The sequence below is a fragment of the Sus scrofa genome, chromosome 4 (genome assembly GCF_054392235.1).
Source record: "Sus scrofa isolate SSC_HxYL_T2T_F1_AM1 chromosome 4, Sscrofa_HxYL_maternal_Yorkshire_Landrace_v2.0, whole genome shotgun sequence".
Classification (NCBI taxonomy): domain Eukaryota; kingdom Metazoa; phylum Chordata; class Mammalia; order Artiodactyla; family Suidae; genus Sus; species Sus scrofa.
The window spans coordinates 15,762,048-15,784,563 of record NC_139386.1 but is presented as its reverse complement, the minus strand read 5'-3'; the positions used below and the strand labels follow the sequence as shown (position 1 = coordinate 15,784,563).

Genomic DNA, 22,516 nt, shown 5'->3' with positions numbered 1-22,516 from the left:
TTATTGATGGAGAGGGTGAGGATAGAGAAGAGGAGAGAAGGAAAGAGAAATGAAGGCCCGGGACCGAGTTTTACCTGTGCCAGTACTCATTGGCTGGACAGAAAAAGAACAGGAGGCAGCAAAGGAGGCGGAGAGGAGCCGTGAGTCAGATCAAAGGAAATCTGGAAGAATGTGGTGTCTAGAAAGGCAAGATAAGAGAGTGTTTCGAGAAGGAAAGTAAGTCATTAATTAGGCTGAGTACCCCTGGGAGTCACAGGAAATGAGCAAAGGATCTAAATCATGTTTGATTTTAAATATTAACCTTTCAGGTTTCTAGGAATGTGTATACCCCATGCCCGGAAGCAATCTTTTCTCAGATAGTTTTATTTGTAATTATAAATGAATAATAAATTTGTATTTAACTTTTAAAATTAGTAAACTTGATTTCATTTGTGTCGAAGAGACCTGATTAGAATCAGAATTAGCCTGTTTGTGATAAGTTAAAGTAGGTGGATGCATTCATGGTGACTGCAGGGACGTAGGGGTCTCCCCGGCCACCTCAGCCACAAGACGCTGCACCACCCCCTGTCTTTGTAATTAGCTCATGACCATACTCAAGTCTCTTCCTCTTTTTTTTTTTTGGTCTTTTTGCCATTTCTTGGGCTGCTCCCTTGACATATGGAAGTTCCCAGGCTAGGGGTCTAATCAGAGCTGCAGCCACCGGCCTGCGCCAGAGCCACAGCAACGCAGGATCTGAGCTGTGTCTGCAACCTACACCACAGCTCACGGCAACGCCAGATCTTTAACCCACTGAGCGAGACCAGGGATCGAACCCACAACCTCATGGTTCCCAGTCGGATTTGTTAACCACTGAGCCACGACAGGAACTCCTCTCTTCCTCTTTTTTTTCTATTCTTTTCTTTCTTTCTTTTTTTTAATTTTTTTTTTATTTTGATGTTTTTAGGGCCACACCTGAGGCATATAGAGGTTCCCAGGCTAGGGGTCGAATCAGAGCTGCAGCTGCCAGCCTACGCCACAGCCCACAGCAACGTGGGATCCTTAACCCACTAAGGGAGGCCAGGGAGCAAACGGATACTACTTGGGTTTATTACCACTGAGCCATGACAACCCCCTTTTCTTCCTTATGTGCTCCAATTTTTTAATTCTAAAGCAAAGGGGGTTAGGCCAGGTATGTAAAGTTCCTTCTGTTTTAAGACGACTTTTGGGAGTTCCCACCATGGTGCAGTGGAAACAAATCCAACTAGGAACCATGAGGTTGTGGGTTTGATGGCTCAGTGGGTTAAGAATCTGGCATTGCTGTGAGCCATGATATAGGTCGCAGACGCGGCTCAGATCCCACAGTTGCTGTGGCTGTGGTCTAGGCTGGCAGCTATAGCTCTGATGAGACCCCTAGCCCGGGAACCTCCATATGCCACAGGAGCGGCCCTAAAAAGCAAAAAAAAAAAAAAGACTACTTTCATTCTGTGATTCTACCTAGGGCCATTTATCTAGACCTTTCTTATTAAAATACATGAACATCAATAAAAGACATTTTGTTGTTGTTCCAAAAACTTGCCCAAGGCTAACCTTGTCTGCGTTGATGTACAAAAGATTTTCATTTTTGACTTTTTGTTTCATGATTCTGAGTAGAGCAGTGTCAGTAGCAAGATGCAAAATCCCCACTTTCAAACTCCAATTATTTTATGATATCTTAAAACCTGATTCATGTTATAAATTAAATTTTACTTTATGAGGGTACACTCTGACTTGGATGCCTAAGATAAGAGTTCTGTGCCTTTTGAACTCCCCCCACTTATTGGCTCTATATTACTGGCTGACTTTAAGACCAGAACTTTCTATTAAGAAAGTACATGTTGAAAGTTATTTTTTGAGGCCCTTTGCTCTCCCAAGGACCACAGCATGTGTGGGCTCCTCGCAGGACTCTGATTAAGCTTTATTTGATGAACTACACATGGCAAAAGCTAGACAAAGTCGTGTAGTTCCATAAAAATCTTTTTTTTTTTTTCGGAGTTCCCGTCAGCAGTTAGCGAATGTGACTAGGATCCACGAGGGTGAGGGTTCGATCCCTGGCCTTGCTCAGCAGGTTAAGGATCTGGCATTGCCATGAGCTGTGGTGTAGGCCACAGACTCAGGCTTGGATCCTGCGTTGCTGTGGCGGTGGTGTAGGCCAGCAGCATTAGCTCCAATTTGACCCCCAGCCTGGGAACCTCCCTATGCTGCGGGTGTGGCCCTAAAAAGAAAAAAAAATATATTTTTTTTCAAGCCTGCATTTCAGATTGCATGCATATTCCCAAAGTATCTTGAAAGAAAGGCTGTAGAAAACTGTCACAGAAGTCATGCAGAGTTGATGGATAAACCATTAATACGATGGGAAGTTAATATATCACCTGCTCACCAACATGCCCTAGAAAATGTAGTTGTCAGAGTGTGACGTGATGAAGGTCACACATCACTTTTTAACAGATAACTAGGCTTCTTAATCTTTCCTGATAGTCAAGACTACTTTTAGAGCTAGGATTCTTAAAGTAACAAGGAGAACCAAGCATTACTAGTGATTTCATTCATAATTTAGATACAGCAACATATATTATTTTCCATAATTTATTTTTGAAAATCTCCCCCTTTAATCTCACTCTTATGTTTATCAGCTCCTGGAGAAGAAGAAAAAAATGGAAAGTTTTGCAACTTACTTTGGCAGCACATGTTAAGTGACACTTTTAAAGAGATGTAGCCGGGTGCCCTGTACCCAGAGGTCTAGTAAATAGCTGAGAAAACAATCAAGCCCACAAAGAGTAATTATGTGCTAAGTAGATGCACAAAGTGAAAAGTGAAAAGAATTCCAAAAGGCACCTTTCTCCCCGCCTAACAAATACAAAAATCCCATGTGGATGGAGGTTCATTGTCTATTATCTAAATGCTCATTTGTTGTTGGTTCAGTGTCATTAGGGGAATTCTGGAGGTGGAGAGAAACTGGAGCAAGTCTTTAAAACTAATTAGTACAATAGAGACCATTAAAAGGGACATTTTTATTTGCTTGAATAAATACACAAAAAACCTTGGAGGAAAATCAGCTCCATCGTAAGGGTGTGTGAACATCACTCAACCGCAACACCAATGGAGTAAAACCCCAGGTGCCTAATGATAGATATTGTATACACTGCAGATGTTTTTTTTCTTGCTTTTTTGCAGCATATGGAAGTTCCCAGGCTAGGGGTCGAATTGGAACTGCAGCTGCCAGCCTACACCACAACCACAGCCACGCAGGATCCAAGCCATGTCTGTGACCTACACCACAGCTCATGGCAACGCCGGATCCTTAACCCACTGAGCAAGGCCAGGGGATCGAACCAGTATCCTCATGGTTACTAATTAGGTACATACCCCTCTGAGCCACAACAGGAATGCCCAGATTTTTTAATTTGGTGGAATTTTGCTGGAGCAACCACCCAAATGAGGTTAAGATTGTCCTGTGGGACCTGAAGAGAATTTAGGTGCCTGAGAGGCTGGGGAGGGGAGGTGATGGATGGGGGTTGAGGGTGGGGAAGGGTCCAGGGTGGATAGGAGTGGAGAGCCAGGCCAGAAGCCGTGCACCTTGGGTTGCTAAGTGTGCTGGTTAATTTTATGTGTTAACGTGACTGGGGTAAGGGATGCCCAGAGGGCTGGTAAAACATTATTTCTGAGTGTGTCTGTGAGGGTGTTTCAGGAAGAGATCAGCAGACGGAGTTCAGTAGAACGAGGAGAGAAGCTCCACCCTCACCAGTGTGGGTGGGCATCATCCGGTCCTAGTAGAACAGAAAGGGTGAAGGAAGAACTGCTCCCTGCACTCTCTTCTTGAGCTGGTACATCCATCTTCTCCCGTCCTGGGGCGACAGAGCTCCTGATTCTCAGGCCTTTAGACTCAGACTGAATCAGACCGCTGGCATCCTGTTCTCTCACTCGCAGATGGCAGAACATGGGATATCCTGGGCTCCATAACTGTGAACCAATTCCTATCATAAATCTCCTCATATATAGTGATCCAGTTTTTATAATATATTTACATCCTATTGATTCAGTTTCTCTGGAGCACCCTGACTAAAACAGCAAGGTTGGTTCAAGCTGTGGCATTGAGTAGAAAGATGGATTTTGGTATTTTGGCATGGTTACCACTCACCTCTGGGTTTTATTCCACTTGACCACCTCTAGATGTTTTATAGATCAATGCCCAATTCAACCAAACCCACCCACTTCCCTCCTAGGTGCTGGGCAATATGCAGATGCTAAAGGTATTGGTCATAAAGAAGCCATTGGTGTCATTGTGTAATTGTCAAAAAAGAACATATACATCTTTTCATGCGATGGGGAAGTGCTAGGGTGGAGGCAGACTGGCAGTCAGGCGTGTGTGTGCATGCACACTCATTCTGGGGTGGGGGCGTCCCTACCCCATGGCTCAAATTTTGACCCATAGGAGGCTGAAGATGGGAAGGAATCAAAGTATAGATTTCTCACCCCTCCTGCCCCCAAGTAACTGTTTTGAGGTACAGTAGTTTCATCCTGCATCTGGGAGGTACCCACAGGACTCAGCAACCAATTGGATGTTCTTCAGATGTGGTGGCTTGCTTGCTTAGGAACAGAGTATCTTATATTTGCTTTCTGTTCTTTCTCAACTCATATTGTCCCCCCCTCACTCTTGCTGCCCTGGGATTGGACCCCCTGGTAAAGTGTTAGGATGTAAGCTTTGTCCATCTGTTTTTGAGAGAATTGGGATGAAGGCATTGTTTTTCTTTAATGTTTGGAATGTTATCCCTGAGTGTTATGGGGGTACTTAACCTAAGATGGATGAATGGGGGAGGAAAGGTAGGAGAGGAAATCAGGAGAGGCTTCCAGAAGGAGGTGACCCTTGAATAGGGTTTAGAAAGAAAAGCAGTGAGGCAAGTGGGGCTAATAAAGGAAGATGGAACAACATGAGTGAAAGTATAGAGACATGGAACTGTGTTGGATTCAGGGATAAGGCTCTGCCTTGGAAGGTCGTAGAAAATGTGGAAGTCTTAAAGTCTTACTAATATGACAGTTACTTATTATTATTCCTACTTAATATTCATAGGTAATACTATTAAGTGGTATCACTTAATACTATTATTATTCCTAATGATGTTATTACTTGATACTATTGGTTACTTGAAGTCTTACAAAATGTAAGAGAGAGGCTGCTTTAACTTCTCTCTCAGTCACAGGAACATGCTCATCAGTGTAGCCCCACACAGTGAGTTTTAATTTGTGTGTTTCAATTGGTTGCCCATCAGGTTCACATAAAATTCAGAGTTCCCATTTCTCTTGAAAAATTTGAGCTGGAAGTGCAGGGCTTCTGTCTCTACATGAGTACAGATGGCTGGAACTGAGTGGTAGGTGTTCATATGAGAAGACACGAGACCTTGAGTTCACATGGCCCCCTCCATCCCCTGAGCTGGCTCGTGTGGTTCACTTAGTTGCCTGGTCCCTCTGGCATTTTCGTTTGCAATTCTGGGAATTCACTCAGTACTGAGTCATTTGGGGCCAGTGAGAGAATCTCTGCCCCCTCCGCCTCCCGGGGCTGCTGGCCGCTCCTGCCACTGAAGCGCATCTCACGGAGACCAGGAGGATTGACCAGGTGCCTGCTGCTCTGGTCCTCAGCTCCTGATTCGCACACAGTCACGAGCATGTCTGATTGGCGAGGCTGAGGTCACGTGCTCCTGCCTCAGCTGCAAAGGCAGCTGGGAAAGAAAATATTGGCATTTATAACTTCTTTGATGGGAGGTGGACTGTGCCTCCAGCAAAACCAATAAAATGTTTCGCTGTTGAGCAGCCAAAAGAATGACAAAAGTCCACTAGAAAGGGGTTGGCTGTCTAACTGTGGCATTCTACAGTGGGGCACATGAGATGACTTTATGGGGAACACAAAATCTTTGCTAGCATGGCATTATTTTATATGCATTAAGAAAACACAACTAAGCTATTAGACCTGTAAAGGACAGGACAAATCTGTAAAGACTGTGAAGTGTTACAATTTAAAGAAAAATCTTGAGTAAATAGTAGCTTAGATGATATTGAAAATAATAACATTATTATTCAAATGACTACACTTTTGGAAATCATTCTAGATACTAGCAACCCTTTACATTTCTCTTTGGGCCGCGGAATGATGGTGATAAAATCAATAGTAATAATACGAAAGTTTACACTTGTTTAGTGTGACGGGCAAGACCATGTTCTGAGCACTTGACCTTTGTTTGTTCACTTGAACATGGTCACAAGTTTATGAGGTGGTTACTATGACCTCCCCCACTCTACAGATGGGGCTTAAACGATGAAAGTTCACTCAGTAAAAAGTCAAATGAGGATTTGAATTCGGGCTGCTGTGATCTAACTGACAACTGCATAAGTTGGGATGAATGTGGATTCCTGTACAATGATTGCACCAAAAATCTGCAGAACTGATTTGGAATTTGCAGTAAGAAACTTTGGGAGTGAATGCTTTTAGAGCACTCACTTTCGTGCAAGATGATTTCATTCCAAGGAAAGTTCTCAACCTCGGCACTATTGATATTGAAGAGACAATTCTTTTTTTTTTTTTTTTTTTTTTGGTATATATGTAGGGCCGTCTTATGCATTTAAGGGCAGTATTTCCACCCTCTACCCACTAGATGCCAGTAATTATCTTTTCCAGTTGTGATAGCTAAACAAGTCTCCGGACATTTTCACATGCCCCTGAGGATAAGATTGCCCCAGTTGAGAACTCCTGGTCTAGAGAATTCTGAAGTCTCACAGTGAGAAGCTCAGAAATAATTATGGGTGTGATGAAATGATATGACTAACCTGCTCTGGTATGTTTTCCTGGGTATTCTTCCATAGTATCATGTCATTATTCATTAATAGCAGGTGTGTCTCGTTTCTCATATCAGAAGTAAATACACGGTACCAGCTTGTACCAGCTCTTGGTTTTTAATGCAATCTATGGTGAATCTTTAATCCTGTGGTTTACTTATAAAATGAACAAGCGGCTTCTCATTTTTCTAGAATCCAGTGACTGTCCACTTGGGAAGAAGCAACAAGGGGCCTCAATCTCCTTAAATAAATATTTAAGCTGCCTTTCTTTCCTTGACTTGGTGTTCAAGCATATCAAGATTTTTTTAGGAGGGGGTGTTCTATGTAAAAATAGATTAAAAATTAGGTCCTTTCTTTCTATTTGAATATGTTTGTTAGGATTTTAAATACAATGATCAATGCATTATGAACACAGTCATGATGTATTAATATATCATAAAACACTAAAAAGCTATGAAAGGACAAATCATTTCTCAAGTGGGGCTTTCTGGTCACTAAATCTTACTAGACAACCAAGTCTAGCAAGAGCGGCACTGAATCCTTTTATTTTCATGTGCCCCAGCCACCATGGCACCTCCTACACTCTTCTCTGCCAGTCCAAACACCTTCCCTCCAATCCCTTCATATCTACCTAAACATTAAAGCCCAGCAAAAAAAGGCACCTCCCCCATGACTGCTCCCAGAAGTGTCAATCAGAAGAGCTACTTCCTTCCCCTGGCCCCATGTATATGGCACCCATTCTTTTTTTTTTTTCTTTTTGCCATTTCTTGGGCCGTTCCTGCGGCATATGGAGGTTCCCAGGCTAGGGGTCTAATTGGAACTGTAGCCGCCAGCCTACACCACAGCTCACGGCAACGCCAGATCCTTAACCCACTGAGCAAGGCCAGGGATCGAACCCGCAACCTCATGGTTCCTAGTCGGATTCGTTAACCCCTGAGCCACGACGCGAACTTCTGGCACCCATTCTTATATTCTTTGCATTCCATCAAATTAAGTGAGGGACCAGCCCACTTGTTCAGTCTTGCTCCTTATCTCTATGCAGAAAAGGTATCAGCTCAGATTAAAGCTGGCAGTTTGGGGTGGGGGTGGGGAGCGGGTTGAGAATGCTTACACTTGAATAGTCATATACACAAATTGTAGCTGCTTTGTTTTCAAAGATGAATCAATTGTCCTCATACTGTCACGCCCCTGGATAGTGTGTGTGCAGGGGTTAGGGCCTTAAATCTACAAATTAAGATACTCTTTAAAAAAAAAATTAAAGTGTAGTGGATTTACAATAGTGTTAATTTCAGGTATACAGACTCTTTTTAATGATTTTTATTTTTTTCCATGACAGCTGGTTTACAGTGCTCTGTCAATTTTCTACTGTACAGCGAGGTAACCCAGTCACACATAGACATATGCATTCTTTTTTCTCACATTATCATGCTCCGTCATAAGAGACTAGATGCAGTTCCCAGTGCCACACAGCAGCCAGGTATACATACTCTTAATTCAGTCTCTTCCTGATTAAATATCACTGGGGCAGTGGTTTCCACTCAGCAATGCTCCATCTTAAAGATTTCATCTTCCTCCCTGTTTCTCCTCAAGATATGCCAGTGGGAACTAAAATGAAATAATTCAGAAAGCTGTTACTCGACAAAACCTGGCTTTCAAGACTACTGTCTCGGAGTTCCTGTTGTTTCTGACTAGAAACGTGAGGTTGCGGGTTCGATCCCTGGTCTCGCTCAGTGGGTTAAGGATCTGGCGTTGTCGTGAGCTGTGGTGTAGGTTGCAGATGCGGCTTGGATCCTGTGTGGCTGTGGCTGTGGCGTAGACAGCCAGCTGCAGCTCTGATTCAGCCCCTAGCCTGGGAACCTCCACATGCCATGGGTGAAGCCCTAAAAAGCAAAAAAAAAAAAAAAAAAAAAAAAAAAGACTACTGTCTTAATCTGACTAAAAAAATCTCTCTTTTTTTTAATTTCAAAAGAGGAACCTTGACTATCTTTCTTTGTAATAATCCTTATGCTCAAATGCAAATGGATAATGCCGTTTGATTAATATTTCCCTGACTTTTGCTTTCCTGGGTCTATCTTTTACCAGGTACATGATTTCAGTTGGCTTCTAATATTCTTTAAAAGAAAAAAAGAAAACTGCTCTGTGTTGAGGTTATACAAATTCTTAAAGGATATGATCACTAATGGCATTGAACTAAATCTTTGCAAATTCTAAAAGAAAGAGAATTTACTTCTGTAAAGTGAGAGAACAAATGCTTACACAGACCTGGGCCAAGAAAGAGCCAGTTTACATTTTCCTGGGATCAGTTGTAAAGGTAGCCAAGAAGGTGACCTATCTCTCACTGAGATCTCATTTACAGGGGTCACGAAACAGTCCTTGGATGCTTAATTGAATCCCTGATCATCATTACACTAGTAGACACACTCATATTTCTTGTTGGACCATAAAGAGATTACGTGTTGCTAAAGGTGTATAGTTTGAGTGACACAATGCAGAAGGAAACAAAAAAAAAATATTTCCTTTCAGCCAGGTTCTAAGCCACTGTGACAATCTACCCACATAAGCTAAAAAGATCTGAGCTGGACCAATACTGCAGGTGTAACCCAAACTCAAATAATTGCCATGTCAGTCCAGCAGCATGTCATTCTTCATGTATCTCATGGCCCTCCCAGTGGTTATCAAGGGGGAGAGAAATATTTCCTTGGCCTACGTGAATGTTAAAGAGATGCCTGCTTATTTCTCATACAGAAAAGCATAGATGGGGGGAATTATTTTGCATATGAAAAAAAATTATAGTCAGCCATGGGGTTATTGAGTTGTGGCGTTCCAGTGGATTTGGAAGGCATCTTTGTTAGTCTCATCATCATACCCATGCATTTCAGTAAGTGCTTATTGAGTACCTGAGGTCCAAAGAAGCCCAAGAAGTGGTTGTCAACCCGCTGTCCTCTGAGGCACCTGGGGACATTTAAAAAATTCCCTGGAGTTCTCTTGTGTAGCAGTGGGTTAAAGATCTGGCATTGTCTCTGCAGCGGCTTGGATTGCTGCTGTGGTGTAGGTTCACATCCGTGGCTCCACAACTTCCATATGCTGGTGGGTGTGACCAATAAATCAATAAATAAAAATATGCAAGTCCCTGGGCTCCAACAAGGAAGTCTGGTGTACTTGTTCTGGTGTGAGGTCTGGACGTTGCTAAGTTTAAAAAACTTCACAGGACATGCCCATGCTCCTAGAACGACCCTTTCCCCTCCCAGTTAAAAAAAAAATGGCAGAGTTCCCGTCGTGGCGCAGTGGTTAATGAATCCGACTAGGAACCATGAGGTTGCGGGTTCGATCCCTGCCCTTGCTCAGTGGGTTAAGGATCCGGCATTGCCATGAGCTGTGGTATAGGTTGCAGACGTGGCTTGGATCCCATGTTGCTGTGGCTATAGTGTTGGCCGGCAGCTGTAGCTCTGATTGGACCCCTAGCCTGGGAACCTCCATATGCCACAGGAGCAGCTCTAAAAAAGGCAAAAAGACCAAAAAAAAAAAAAAAGGCATCACAATTTTGATTCTGTATCTTACCCACTTACTTAAATTAACTAATTTGATGAGGTAAAGGCGGAAAATGAGAGAAACTCTCCAGATGCCTCCTCACTTCTATGGGCTTTTACAACTTTATTCCTTTTACCTCTATAGTTATTTTTCCAACTAGTCCAACATCTTTTTTTTTTAAAAAAGTTAACTGCCTACTGTGGAAATCCCAAATTCTATTCACTCAAAATGTCATTTTACTCCTTATCATGGGTATTATGAAAATATTTTCTATTATGGATAAACCATGCCTCATAGCTGACTGACTTACCCTGTCAACCTGAGCGGCTGAAGGGCACAAAACTTTAGGCTCAATGGTGACCTTGAGATTGTACAAACCTCAGCTGGACCACGGCTCAGCAGTCCTAAATCCATCAGTTTTCAGGGAAGAATCAGTAGTTTTTGGTGCTATCGAATACTGAAGACAAATTAGAGAAAGAATTTCAAGGACTTTAAGGCCTGAGAAAATGGTTTGGATAAAAGTCAAAATATGGCATAAATGATCCTATCTATACAACAGAACCAGGTCATGGACACAGAGAGCAGACTTGAGGTTGCCTGGGGGAGGGGGGAGGGAGTGGGATGGACAGGGAGTTTGGGCTTGGTAGATGCAGACTATTACATTTGGAATGGATAAGCAGTGAGGTCCTACTGTACAGCACAGGGAACTATGTCCAATCTCCTGAATTAAAACATGGCAGATGATAGAATATATATATATAAATGAAAGAATGTATATATGTGTGTGTGTGTGTGACTTGGTCACTTTGCTGTGCAGTATAAATTGAAGGAACATTGTAAACAACTGTAACTTAATAAAAATTTTTTTTTAATTCTGAAAAACAATAATCCAAAAAAAAAAATCAATAGTGAGAAATGGGACATGTAGAACTCGTAGGGTTTTAGGTATAGAAATGTTGGGGGAGATCAGCCCCTAGTGGCCACCTTTATTATTACAACTGTTCAGCCTTGGCCTTGAGGTGACCTGGCTTGATACTGGAACGGTATTCATTTCCACGTCAGACCACAAACATTTTCTAAATACACTGTCTTCAGATGGCAGAAATATAATGTGTATTATACATAAATATATAATATTAACCTTTCACAGGCTCTGTGGAGGAGGATCTCTCTGCTTCTCTCTAAAGTAGTTTTGCATCCAGTTCTCTTCCATCACTCATAGAGGAAGTTTACAGCTCCTTAATGTTGAGGACAATAGTCCCATATAATCGTGCCTCTTCCCACCGCTCCATCTTCACCTTCTCATTCTTCAGTGTTCCAGTCACAGCGTCAGGATGAGAAGGTTTCCAGGAAGAGAAGGAAGAGAAACATTCCAGAGAGGGATAGTCTACATGCAATGACCCCACAGGCATTAAACAATGTGACATGTTTAGGGAACTCATAATGTCTTGCTGTTCTGAAGTCCCTAATGCAACTGAGGATGGACAGCTGTGCCTTGCAAGTTAGCTTTCATTTCCTTCCCTTTCAACAGAGACAAGGTTAGAGAGATATTTCTCTACCCCGAGATAAACAAAGCACAGGTGAGAGGGTGTTCACAACTGACAGCTTCTGTAACCGAGGCAGGAGTCCTGGAGAGCATGGCACTGAGAAAGCCCGTGTTCTAAGCCGGGCCGCCTGTCCTCAGCTCCCCTGACCGCTTCGGGGAAAGGGGTCTAATGTTGTGGAATTTCCTACATTTCCAAGAGAATCTCCATGTCTGGATTTTTATGAGAATTCTGCTCCCTAGGCAACACCTATTCATCCATGGAATACTACGGTGCTCTTCGGAGCCTGAGGACACAGCAGGGAACAAAGCAGACAGAAGTTCCTACCTTTGGGGTGCTTTGAGTCTAATGGGGGAGACAATTTTAAAAACTAAGTAAATTATTAAATATATTACATGGTGGAGTTCCCGTTGTGGCTCAGTGGAAACGAACCTGACTAGTATTCATGAGGAAGCAGGTTCAATCCCTGGCCTTGCTCCATGAGTTAAAGATCTGGCGTTGCTGTGAGCTGTGGTGCAGGTTGTAGATGTGACTCAGATCTGGCATTGCTGTGGCTCTGGTTGTAGGCCAGCAGTTGCAGCTCCAGTTCGACCCCCCAGCCTGGAAACCTCCATATGCCATGGATGTGGTCCTAAAAAAAGACAAAAAATATATATTACATGGTAATAAATGTTGTGAAGAAAAATAATGTAGGGGAGGTGGCTGAGGAAGACTGGAGAGGTGATAGAATTTTAAATAGCCTGGTTGAGGAAGACTCAACTGAGAAGGTGAAATGTCATGTAACTAGTTCACTCATTCAATGCTTTTGATGACTTTTGTTGAGCACTTACTACCTGTGAGGCATGATTCTATATACTGGAGAGAGACTGATGAACAGGACAGACAGGGTGCTTTTTTTTTTTTTTTTTTTTCTCTCTCTTTTAGGGCCACACCCAAACATATGAAAGTTCCCAGGCTAGGGGTGGAATCAGAGCTGTAGCCACTGGCCTACACCACAGGCACAGCAATGCCAGATCTGAGCTGCATCTGCGACCTACACCACAGCTCACAGCAACGCCAGATCCTTAACCCACTGATTGAGGTCAGGGATCAAACCGTACCCTCATGGTTATTAGTCGGGTTCGTTACTGCTGAGCCACGACAAGAACCCCAACAAGGTCCTTTCGTTCATGGGGATCAGACAATACGTAAGGTATCAGGCAGGATAATGTCAAATAGTGATTCTTTGCAAGAGAGGAAGTAAACCAAGATAATGTGTTGGAGAGAGGAGGGGGAGAAGTGGCTGGGTTGGACAGAGCAGTTGGTGAAGGACACTCCACGTGACAGTGGGTGGAATGAAAGGGAGTGTGCTGTGCAAAGGTCTGGGGGAAAGGCGTTCAAGGCCAAGGGAACAGGAAGGGCGAAAGCCATGAGGTAAGAACCAGCTAGGCCACGGTGTTGAGTATTAGGCGTGATGCACTGGTTCATGCACTAAAACAAAAGCACTATCAGGAGGGAAAACCACGGCCGAGATCAGACTCCGGCAAAACTGCGAAACAAAAATTGTTCACCGTGACGTCCTCTTTCCTCTGAACATTGCTTCCTCCTGAGCAGGTGCTTCCCTGGCTTCATTTAATGCCCCCCCCCCCGCCCCCCCGGCTCTTTCTCTTTCAAACTTGCTCTCAGGAAACAATGTGATATCACATGTATACTAAAAAAAAAAATCTATAAGGCTAAAAAGTCATTATTCCTCCTAGGGTATTTATACTTCAACTCTAGTGATTTAATTATGAAATTTGATGCATCAGCTGTTTGGGTACTGGGGTATTTTATTGTTGTTGGAGTAAATTAATTTCCTATGGATGCGATAACAAACAAGTACCAATTTAGCAGCCTGGAACAACACTCATTTATTATCTTAGAGTTCTGGAGACCAGAAGTCCAAAGTGAGTTGGCTGGAGGGCTATGATCTTTTCAGGAGCTCCGGAAGAGAATCTGTTTTCATTTCTCAGAGCCAAGAAGCTGCCCATATTCCTTGCCTTGTGGCCCTGTGTCACTCCGAGCTCTGCTTCAGTTGTCATATCTCCATCTCTGACTCTGGCTCTCTTGCCTTCCTCTCAGAAGGACCCTGTGATTACACGGAGCCCGATCAGATGATCCGGGATAATCTCCCCATCTCAAGAGCCTTAATCACATCAGCGAAGTCTCTTCTGTCATGTGAGGTAACATCTTCTCAGGTTCCAAGGATTGAGACATGGACCTCTTTGGGGGCCATTGTTTCACACATCCCAGGGAGTAATAATATTCTGGAGTCTGTGATATTAGATCCCCAGATAGCTCCTTGCTTCTGGGTTGTTCTTGCTCCTTATTTTTGTTGGAATTGTGGGAATGAAATGGTTCTGCAGTCTTTCTGAAGGGCAGCTTGCTCAAGCCGGTTGAGTAATTTTCCTTAGTCCAAACTGGTAAAGCCAGGTAAGATCAACTCAACATGCACTTGTATTTTTTTTATCATTTTTATTTTTTCTCTTTTTAGGGCCTCACCTAGAGCATATGGAAGTTCCCAAGCTAGGGATTGAAGCAGTCTATGCCACAGCCACAGCAACACAGCATCCAAGCCACGTCTGCGACCTACTCCGCAGCTCACAAAAACACTGGATCCTTAACCCTCTGAGTGAGGCCAGGGATCAAACCCACATCCTCATGGATACTAGTTGGGTTTGTTACCACTGAGCCACAACAGGAACTCCTTGCCCTTGTATTTTTGAACATGGTGTTCACTCATAAGGTTAATTTGAATGGCAGTTTCTGAGACAGGGCTTCTAACACTGCAGTTTCTGACCTCTTTGGAATTTGAAAAGCAAAGATCTATTAAGCAGAAATAGCAGGGGGCCTGAGTAAAGAACCTAAAAGGATGGGCATTACTTTTACCAAAAAGGCTCAATGATGTAATGAGTGCTGCCTGTGGAGCCCAGTGGCTTGTTTTTGCTTCCTGGTGTTTGAGGGAGCAGTTCTGTTCCTGAACTTCCCAGAAGAGGGGTCTTTGAGCCCTGAGGATTAGCCTGCAGTCTCTGAACTGCTTCGTTTCCCATCTCTCAAAGACTGGACACCTTGGGGGAAACAAGGGAGATAAGGGTTTTGATGAGAACCCTGTTTTTCACAAGTCAAACTCTGTCACCAGTTCCCACATGGAAGAGCTTGTTGTTTAGATTCTTCCCATACGTCGCTTTGATCTATTACCTTTTCCTCCTTCAGATTTCTGCCTTTCTCAGCTCCTTACTGAGTTAGCATGTTTTTTTCGTGGTCAAGTTTCCAAAGGTCTGTGTCTTTTTGATTTAGCGGGTGTAAGTTCATTTTCACCAGCCCTATCTACTTCTGTAGTTTTTGATGTATCCACACTATATCTGATATTTGTTGATAAAAATGATGAATTTAGCAGGCACTTTCCTGTTTGACTGCGATAATTCCCTAAACAGTGGGTTACAAGGATTTAAAAATTATGTTAATTTAATTTTTGTTGTTGCTTACGCTGAATTAAGCCAAAGTTAGACTCTGGAAGAATATGAGTTCTTCTACACTTAATTTTTTTTTTTTTTTTGGCCTTTTCTAGGGCCACTCCCGTGGCATATGGAGGTTCCCAGGCTAGGGGTCGAATCAGAGCTGTAGCCGCTGGCCTACACTAGAGCCACAGCAACATGGGATCCAAGCCACCTCTGCAGCCTACACCACAGCTCACGGCAATGCCGGATCCTTAACCCACTGAGCAAGGCCAGGGATCGAACCTGCAATCTCATGGTTCCTAGTCAGATTTGTTAACCACTGTGCCACGAAAGGAACTCCATTCTACACTTAAGTATTAAAAAAAATTTTTGAGGGGGATTTATGTTGTTGATTTTAAATGAACAGTGTCTGAATTGGAATAGCAGGCAGAACAGTTCAGAGAGAGCCTGAACTGAGGAGCTGAAAGGGTGGCTCTGGCATAAAGGAACCTTGGGCTCCAGTTTGGCTCCGTCACTACCGCCTGTGTGATCTTGTGAGCAGGTCAGGCAGCCCAGCCAAGCCTCGGTTTCCTCCTCTGTTAAATCACGATCGTAAGAGTGGTATTCTTTTATAAGGTTGTGAGCAATGACAACCTATTATAAGCCAAGGGTTTAATACATAAAAGGCAGGTAAACAATATTTGTTGAATAAACATCTCATGATCAGAGTTCCTTTAATTTTAGCTATGACAATGAAGGTCTGTAGACATAGGATTCTAAGCATTTAGTGATGGGCTCTTTATAGTTGACACAACCTGACACCAATGCATATGTGAAGAGCAGCATGGACCATATTCGTTTCAATATACCAAATATATTACATAAGGTCCCGGCCACATATCAGACTGGCCAGCTGCTGAGCTGTGCTCTAGGCATCATAAAAAGTTCTGAGTATAGATCTGTCAAGTGTAATAAAATATTATTTAAAAACCATTGTTTAAACTGAAATGTAAGAGTTCTCGTTGTGGCTTAATGGGTTAAGAACCCAATATAGTATCTGTGAGGATGTGGGTTCCATCCCTGGTCTCACTTAGTGGGTTAAGGATCTGGCCTTGCTGCAAGCTGCTGTGTAGGTCACAGACGTGGCTTGGAGGCTATGTTGCTGTGGCTGTGGTGTAGGCCTGCAGCTGCAGCTCCAATTCAACCCCTAGCCCGGGAACCTCCATATGCCACAGTTGCAGCCATAAAAAGAAAACAAATAAAAAGAATAAACAAATGTAATCACAGAAATACTGAATTCATCTATGGTTGCTTGCCAGTAACAATGATCATGGGTTTGCTAAGCCAGTGTAACAAATTCTGGACGAAAGGGTCCCCAAAGACATTCTCACTAGAACTGAAATTAAAGCAGGCTTGATATGCCATTAAAAAGTGACTGGAGGTTGCAGCATGGAGCAGAAGCAGAAACAAGAGGCTGTGCCCAAGAATCTTTATCTCCTAGATTCCCTTAGGGCCTCCCCACGTGAGCACCAGCTGTTTAACATTTTAGCTGAATCCCTACACTTAAAGAATTTGAACCTTTGTTTTGTTTTTTTCTTTTTAACAGAAAACTTACTATTTATCAATACAAACCTGTAACTCATATAACATTAATTGGAGTAACAAAAAGAAGTATTTCACATGAATTGGTATCATCAGGTGATTTGAAGAACCCCTTTTTGAAAGCGGTTCTGGTGAATGGATTACCACTGGGATAATGACCATAAGAAGGAGAGTAACACCTGCCCTTATGGATCAATAGGTATATTTCTTGGTGTTGAAACATATGACCATGGAAGGTTTCTTCTCATATCTTTATTTCAGATGAATGAAACCAACCAATCAGGAGACTCACGGTGTAAATACCTTTGTGAAAAATGAATCCTTGGGGCAAATTCACTTTAAACAAAGATATATGAAAGGACTACATTTTCAAAGAGTTATAATGCAGAATAGTAACGACTTCTATATTCTGATAGTTTACACTAGTTGAGTGAAACTCGATCTGCCAAAAGTGTGTGTGTGTGTTAAGGGGTTGGGGAGAATGGGGTTAAATGGGAAGCTTAGAGCGCAACGTTTCTCTTTCACAAGATGCAGCAACTTTCAGGAGGTGAAGGGTCATTAGACCTCTGCCCTACGCCTCTACTGGGAGTAAAGCTCTGTCTTGAACATTCCTTCCTGAGCCTGGGCCCTGCCCACCCGGCCTCGGTTCAGGGTTGGCTATGGAGAGCTAGGGCCCACAGCTCCCGCACTTCTAAGTTAGCTATGGCCCCCCCTTCCCAAGTCGCTCCTTCTCGGGCAGCCCACCCCAGCGCCTGTAACTGCCTGCTCCAGGGCCACCTGGGCTCACATTTGAGGGCAAGTCGGTCATCCAGCAATGGTACAATGCAAGCCCAATTAATTCATCCAGAGACTGACAGAGGCACAGAGAGTGCGCGGGTGGGCGAGCCATACCTGAGCACCTTGCGGCTCTATCTACTCAGGCCAGACCCCAGTGTGGAGGGGGCGGGGCTGGAACCCCGGGCTCCGCCCCCCAGCCCCTCGCTGGCGGGCGGAAGTGACGCACCTCGAAGCCATTTCCGGCGGGCTGAAACTAGGAAGAAACTTGGAGCCGCCGAGGCTTCTGGCCACCTCTCTTCGTTGCTCGCGTGCCCCGTGGCCCGGGCCGCGCCGAGTCGTCGGGAGCCCTGGCCATGGGGCAGCCCCGGCCGTCCGCAGTGTGAGGCGCGGGGCCTCCCGCGGGCTCCTGGGACGGGCCGAGGGCGGGCAGGCGGGAGGCGTCCTTCCAGCCGCGGTCCCGGCCGCTGCCGCCCGCCCGGGCCCCCGGCATCATGAACATAGACGTGGAGTTCCACATCCGGCACAACTACCCGTGGAGCAAGCTGCCGGCCAACGTGAGGCAGGTATGGAACCTGGGGCCGGGGTCCCGCCTCGCCGGCATCTGCTCGCCGCGCCCCGTGGCCGTGGCTGGCGCCTCTAGGCTGATTCCTGGCCTTCCCCTCGCCAGGGTGAACCTGCAGCCCAGGGGTGAGGAGGGGACGCTCCCAGGGCCACAGGGGCAGGATAGGGCCGTTGCGAAATGGGATGGAATGGTGTCCACTGGACTGGCTTCGCGACTTTGCACGCACTCTCGGTTCAGCCAGGCACTGGGCTAGGCACCTTTAAGCTAATTAAAGCACGGCCCTTGACCTCCAGAATTTCGGGATGTTGGGAAAGGGTCTAGAAATAAATGAATACATTTACAGAGTGATAGCAGCTCACACGAAACTGCATAAGTGTATATGCGAACGCACAGAGGAGGAAGTCGCATTGTCCAGGGAGTGTCAAGAGGATGTGTAGAGGAGGCATTTAAATTGGGCCTTAAAGGACGAAGAAGAGATGGCTAGATAAGAGACTTGGAAGATTTTCCAGGGAGAGGGAATGTCATTTTAAAAAGCGCGGACGAGTGAGAGCGTGTTTTGAGAGAGTAGTGAGCGACTTCCTACCACCGAGCCTGGAGGTGTAGCTGTATTGATTTGTTTGGAGGTGGGGCTTCGTGAGTGGGGGTGGTGGCAGTCAGGGCCAGATTTTGAAAGACTTTTGTATTTTGTTTTGTTGGACTTAATCCTCTCAACAGGATGGGTTTATTAGAGATCTTTCAAGAAGAGAATGACAAAAGGCTTTTGTCTGAGAGGTAATTCTCAAATACTTGAGTGTCGCGTTTTTTTCCTCCATTGTTTTACAGATGTTTATTGAACACCTACTATGTACTATGCCTTGTTTTAGGTGAGGGTAATTTGCAGCAGTAGACAAGAGGAAACCCCCTCTTCCTGGAGCTTACGTTTTAGTAAGGAAAGAGGACAGTAAACAAGTAACTGAATAATACACGTAATATAGCAGGTGGTGGTCAATCTAATGACGGGAGTGTTATGTACTTTATGGAAGGCATTGTTCTCCGGTCAAAGATTGACCCTCAAGTTCCTGCCATTCTACTTGATTGAGAGTGAAATTCTGTTTTTCATTGGTGCTGGGTCCTGGGGGTGGTGGTGATGATGGTGTAAAAATTATTACTTTGTGTCCTCTCCCAGCGTGGGGTTTTAATTCCAAAAACTGAATAATTTAAGTTTCTGGTGATGCATCTTGTGGCAGAGAAGATGCTTTGACTTTAAGGAATCAAAAGCACAAGAAAGTGGAAAGATACATTGAGGGAACTCAGAATTCTCAGGTGGCAATGACTGCCTATGTGGCATTAATCTTGAACTGGAAGAAGGAAGGTCGAAACCTGAAGGAATAAGTTTCTCTTGTTAAGCTTGAATGAGGGCTTTGATGGACACTTTGTTTTTAGAGTTTTGTGGCATATGGCATATGGAAGAGTCAACAATCCTTCTTTGTTTCCATATTTTCTCTGCCCTTCCTTTCACAAAAATAAATGTAGCATAATAGAAGAGAGATGGATGATTTGATTACGTCCAACAGGAATAATCGATCCTAATTAGTGTTGGCAAAAGAATTTCATGACTATTAAAAATAATGTCAGAACAGTGTTATAACTAGGTACAAATGTGACAATTTAAACTTTTTTTTTCTGGTAAGATCTTAAAAATTACTATTTTAGCTTAGAATAAGCTTCCTCTTGTGGAAGGTGTTGCAGAACTAATTTGTACAGGTTACTTCATGGACTCTCGCTAGCCTTGCGCTGTTTTCCTAGGTCAAGCTCCACCTTGGATTTCTGCATCGGCTTTCTGTCTGGTCTCTTGCCCTCAGAAAAGGACCCTCCTATCCATTCTTCATACCGTACTGGGGTGAGGTTTCTAACATGCAAATCCAGAAGTTCGCTTGGTGGCTCAGTGGTAACGAACCCGACTACTTTCCATGAGGATGCGGGTTCCATCCCTGACCTTGCTCAGTGGATTAAGGATCTGGTGTTTCCATGAGCGGTGGTGTAGGTCTCAGATGCAGCTCGGATTTGGTGTGGCTGTGGCTGTGGTGCAGGCCAGCAGCTGTAGTTCCGATTAGACCCCTAGTCTGGGAACTTTCTCAGGTGGGGCCCTAAAAAGACAAAATGAAATAAAGTAAAATAAAATCCCAGTGCTATCACTACCTGTCTCTATAGATTACTTGCTGCTTCCTTTTGAATCCCAAATGTTAACTTTTCACGAAGGTTTCCCTGACCTAAATCTGGAGTAATTGATCCTCAGATCAATGTTCAAAACAATTTACAGTTGTTTTATTTTAAGGGATATCTTATGATGAGGTTCTGTATAATCCAAGGAAGGTCAATTTTAATTAAAAATCTATGTATTTGGGGGGGGCTACACAATGGTTTCGGGTTTGTTGGAGCAAAAGCTTTAGAAAGAATTCCTTATGTTTTTGGTATAATCTGATGCACAGTGGGTGTTTTACAGCCAGTTCCTATTTCACTCCATCTGTTACAGTTCATTTTATATGCAGGCAACTCCATTTGTCAGACCTGGTCAGTATTTCTGCAGGGTCACCACTGGCTCAGAGTAAAATGACCTTTCCTTAGTTACCTCCTAGAGGCAACGGGGTTTTTTTTGTGGTTTTTTGGTTTTTTTTGGTTTTTTTTGGATGGTGGGAAATTTGGGATAGGAGTGGAAGAGAAGCCAAAGGATCTTTGTGAACAAAGCAGTTATATTTTATATACATGGGTAGTGAAGAATAAAATCAGCTTTTATTGTAGTTTTTAGTTATTTGTGCACACACGTGGACCAGTCATTACTTAATGACTTGCAAAAAGACTTAGATGTTTCATAGATGCTGTATTCTCTAATTAACGTACAAATAATGAGGACCCTTATATATATTATTTTTTTTCGTCTTTTTGCCGTTTTTTGGGCTGCTTACGCGGCACATTGAGGTTCCCAGGCTAGGGGTTGAGTTGGAGCTGTAGCCACCGGCCTACGCCAGAGCCACAGCAACGCGGGATCCGAGCCGCGTCTGCAACCTACACCACAGCTCACAGCAACACTGGATCCTTAACCCACTGAGCAAGGCCAGGGATTGAACCCGAAACCTCATGGTTCCTAGTTGGATTCGTCAACCACTGCACCACGACGGGAACTCTCGACCCTTATATTTTGTGTAAGTGGCTTGACTTAGACTTTTTATCCTGGAGTTACCAGGAGCAAAGTTTTAAAGGGAGAAAATTGTTGTAAAGATAAATTAAGGGACTTATTTTGAAACAGAAGAGCAAATCCTCAAATTTGGGAGTTGCTAAGATTTTAGCCAATTGTCTGCTACGTGAGTCTGAGTGAGAGTGTGTGTGTGTGTGTGTGTATGTGTGTGTGTTCTTTGAGAAAGAGACTTTGATTTGGCAGTAGAGCTAGAGAAGACTCTGAAAGATTTACAGAAAGCCTAGTATTTTGGGCCCTCTAAATATCTTAAGTACTGCTTCTGGCTTTGGTGCTACGTAAAAGATGGGATAGTGGTTTCTCTACAGTGAACTTACTCCTGACTACTTGTAGTGTTAAAATGGATGAAAATAATATAAGCACACACATTTTGGCGGTAGTGTGGTTTATACTTTAGCCTGTGAAAGATAAGTTAATCTGGATGCCGAAAGAAAGATTTTTAGTTTTCTTACTCTGTCCCTTTTTCCATAAAAAACTATCCACCACTAGTTCAGTTATGTACCAGTTTATTTAGATCTGAGTTTCGTTTGTCTTGAGAAGATTGCCTTAAGTGACAAGTATGTATATGGACATTTACCTTGGTTTTCAAGAGTCTGTGAGTAAGAAGTATAATAACTGAATCCTCTGATCTTCATGTCGTTAGTCTCTTATGCTGTCTAATTTTATTTTATAGTGTGTTGGAAAGATCATACCTAGTAATTAGAAGGGGGGTAGCAGCCACATATTAAGTTCGTGGTCTCACATTGACTATATTAACTGTAATCATACGTATTTCTTTGCTTTCATGAGAATCTGGTTGTGAACTTAAAATACTACGTTCACAGCTAAAAGGTATTTTGCATACATTCTCCAGAAATCTTAGTTTTTAATAATGATAGCCCTCAACTATACCTAGTTATCAGACAGGAATCTGTCTTTCGTTGCCATTCTTAAATTTAAGTACCTGTAGGTGCAGGAAAGCATCCATCTCTCCCGAAAA

General features: G+C 43.6%; 1 protein-coding gene across 2 annotated transcripts in view; it reads left to right on the top strand.

Moving 5' to 3' along the window:
* The window catches only part of FAM91A1 (family with sequence similarity 91 member A1), an 87,091-nt gene that overhangs the window by 27,514 nt on the left and 37,061 nt on the right, over nucleotides 1–22,516 (top strand). The window contains exon 1 of one of the 2 annotated variants that reach the window (XM_003354982.6): nucleotides 17,996–18,309. The exons of the other annotated variant lie outside the window; for it this stretch is intronic. Within the exon in view, the coding sequence (XP_003355030.1) occupies nucleotides 18,238–18,309 (72 nt within the window). The 5' untranslated portion in view covers nucleotides 17,996–18,237. Of the gene's footprint in view, nucleotides 1–17,995; nucleotides 18,310–22,516 lie in introns of those variants that run through there. 2 annotated transcript variants of the gene reach the window in all.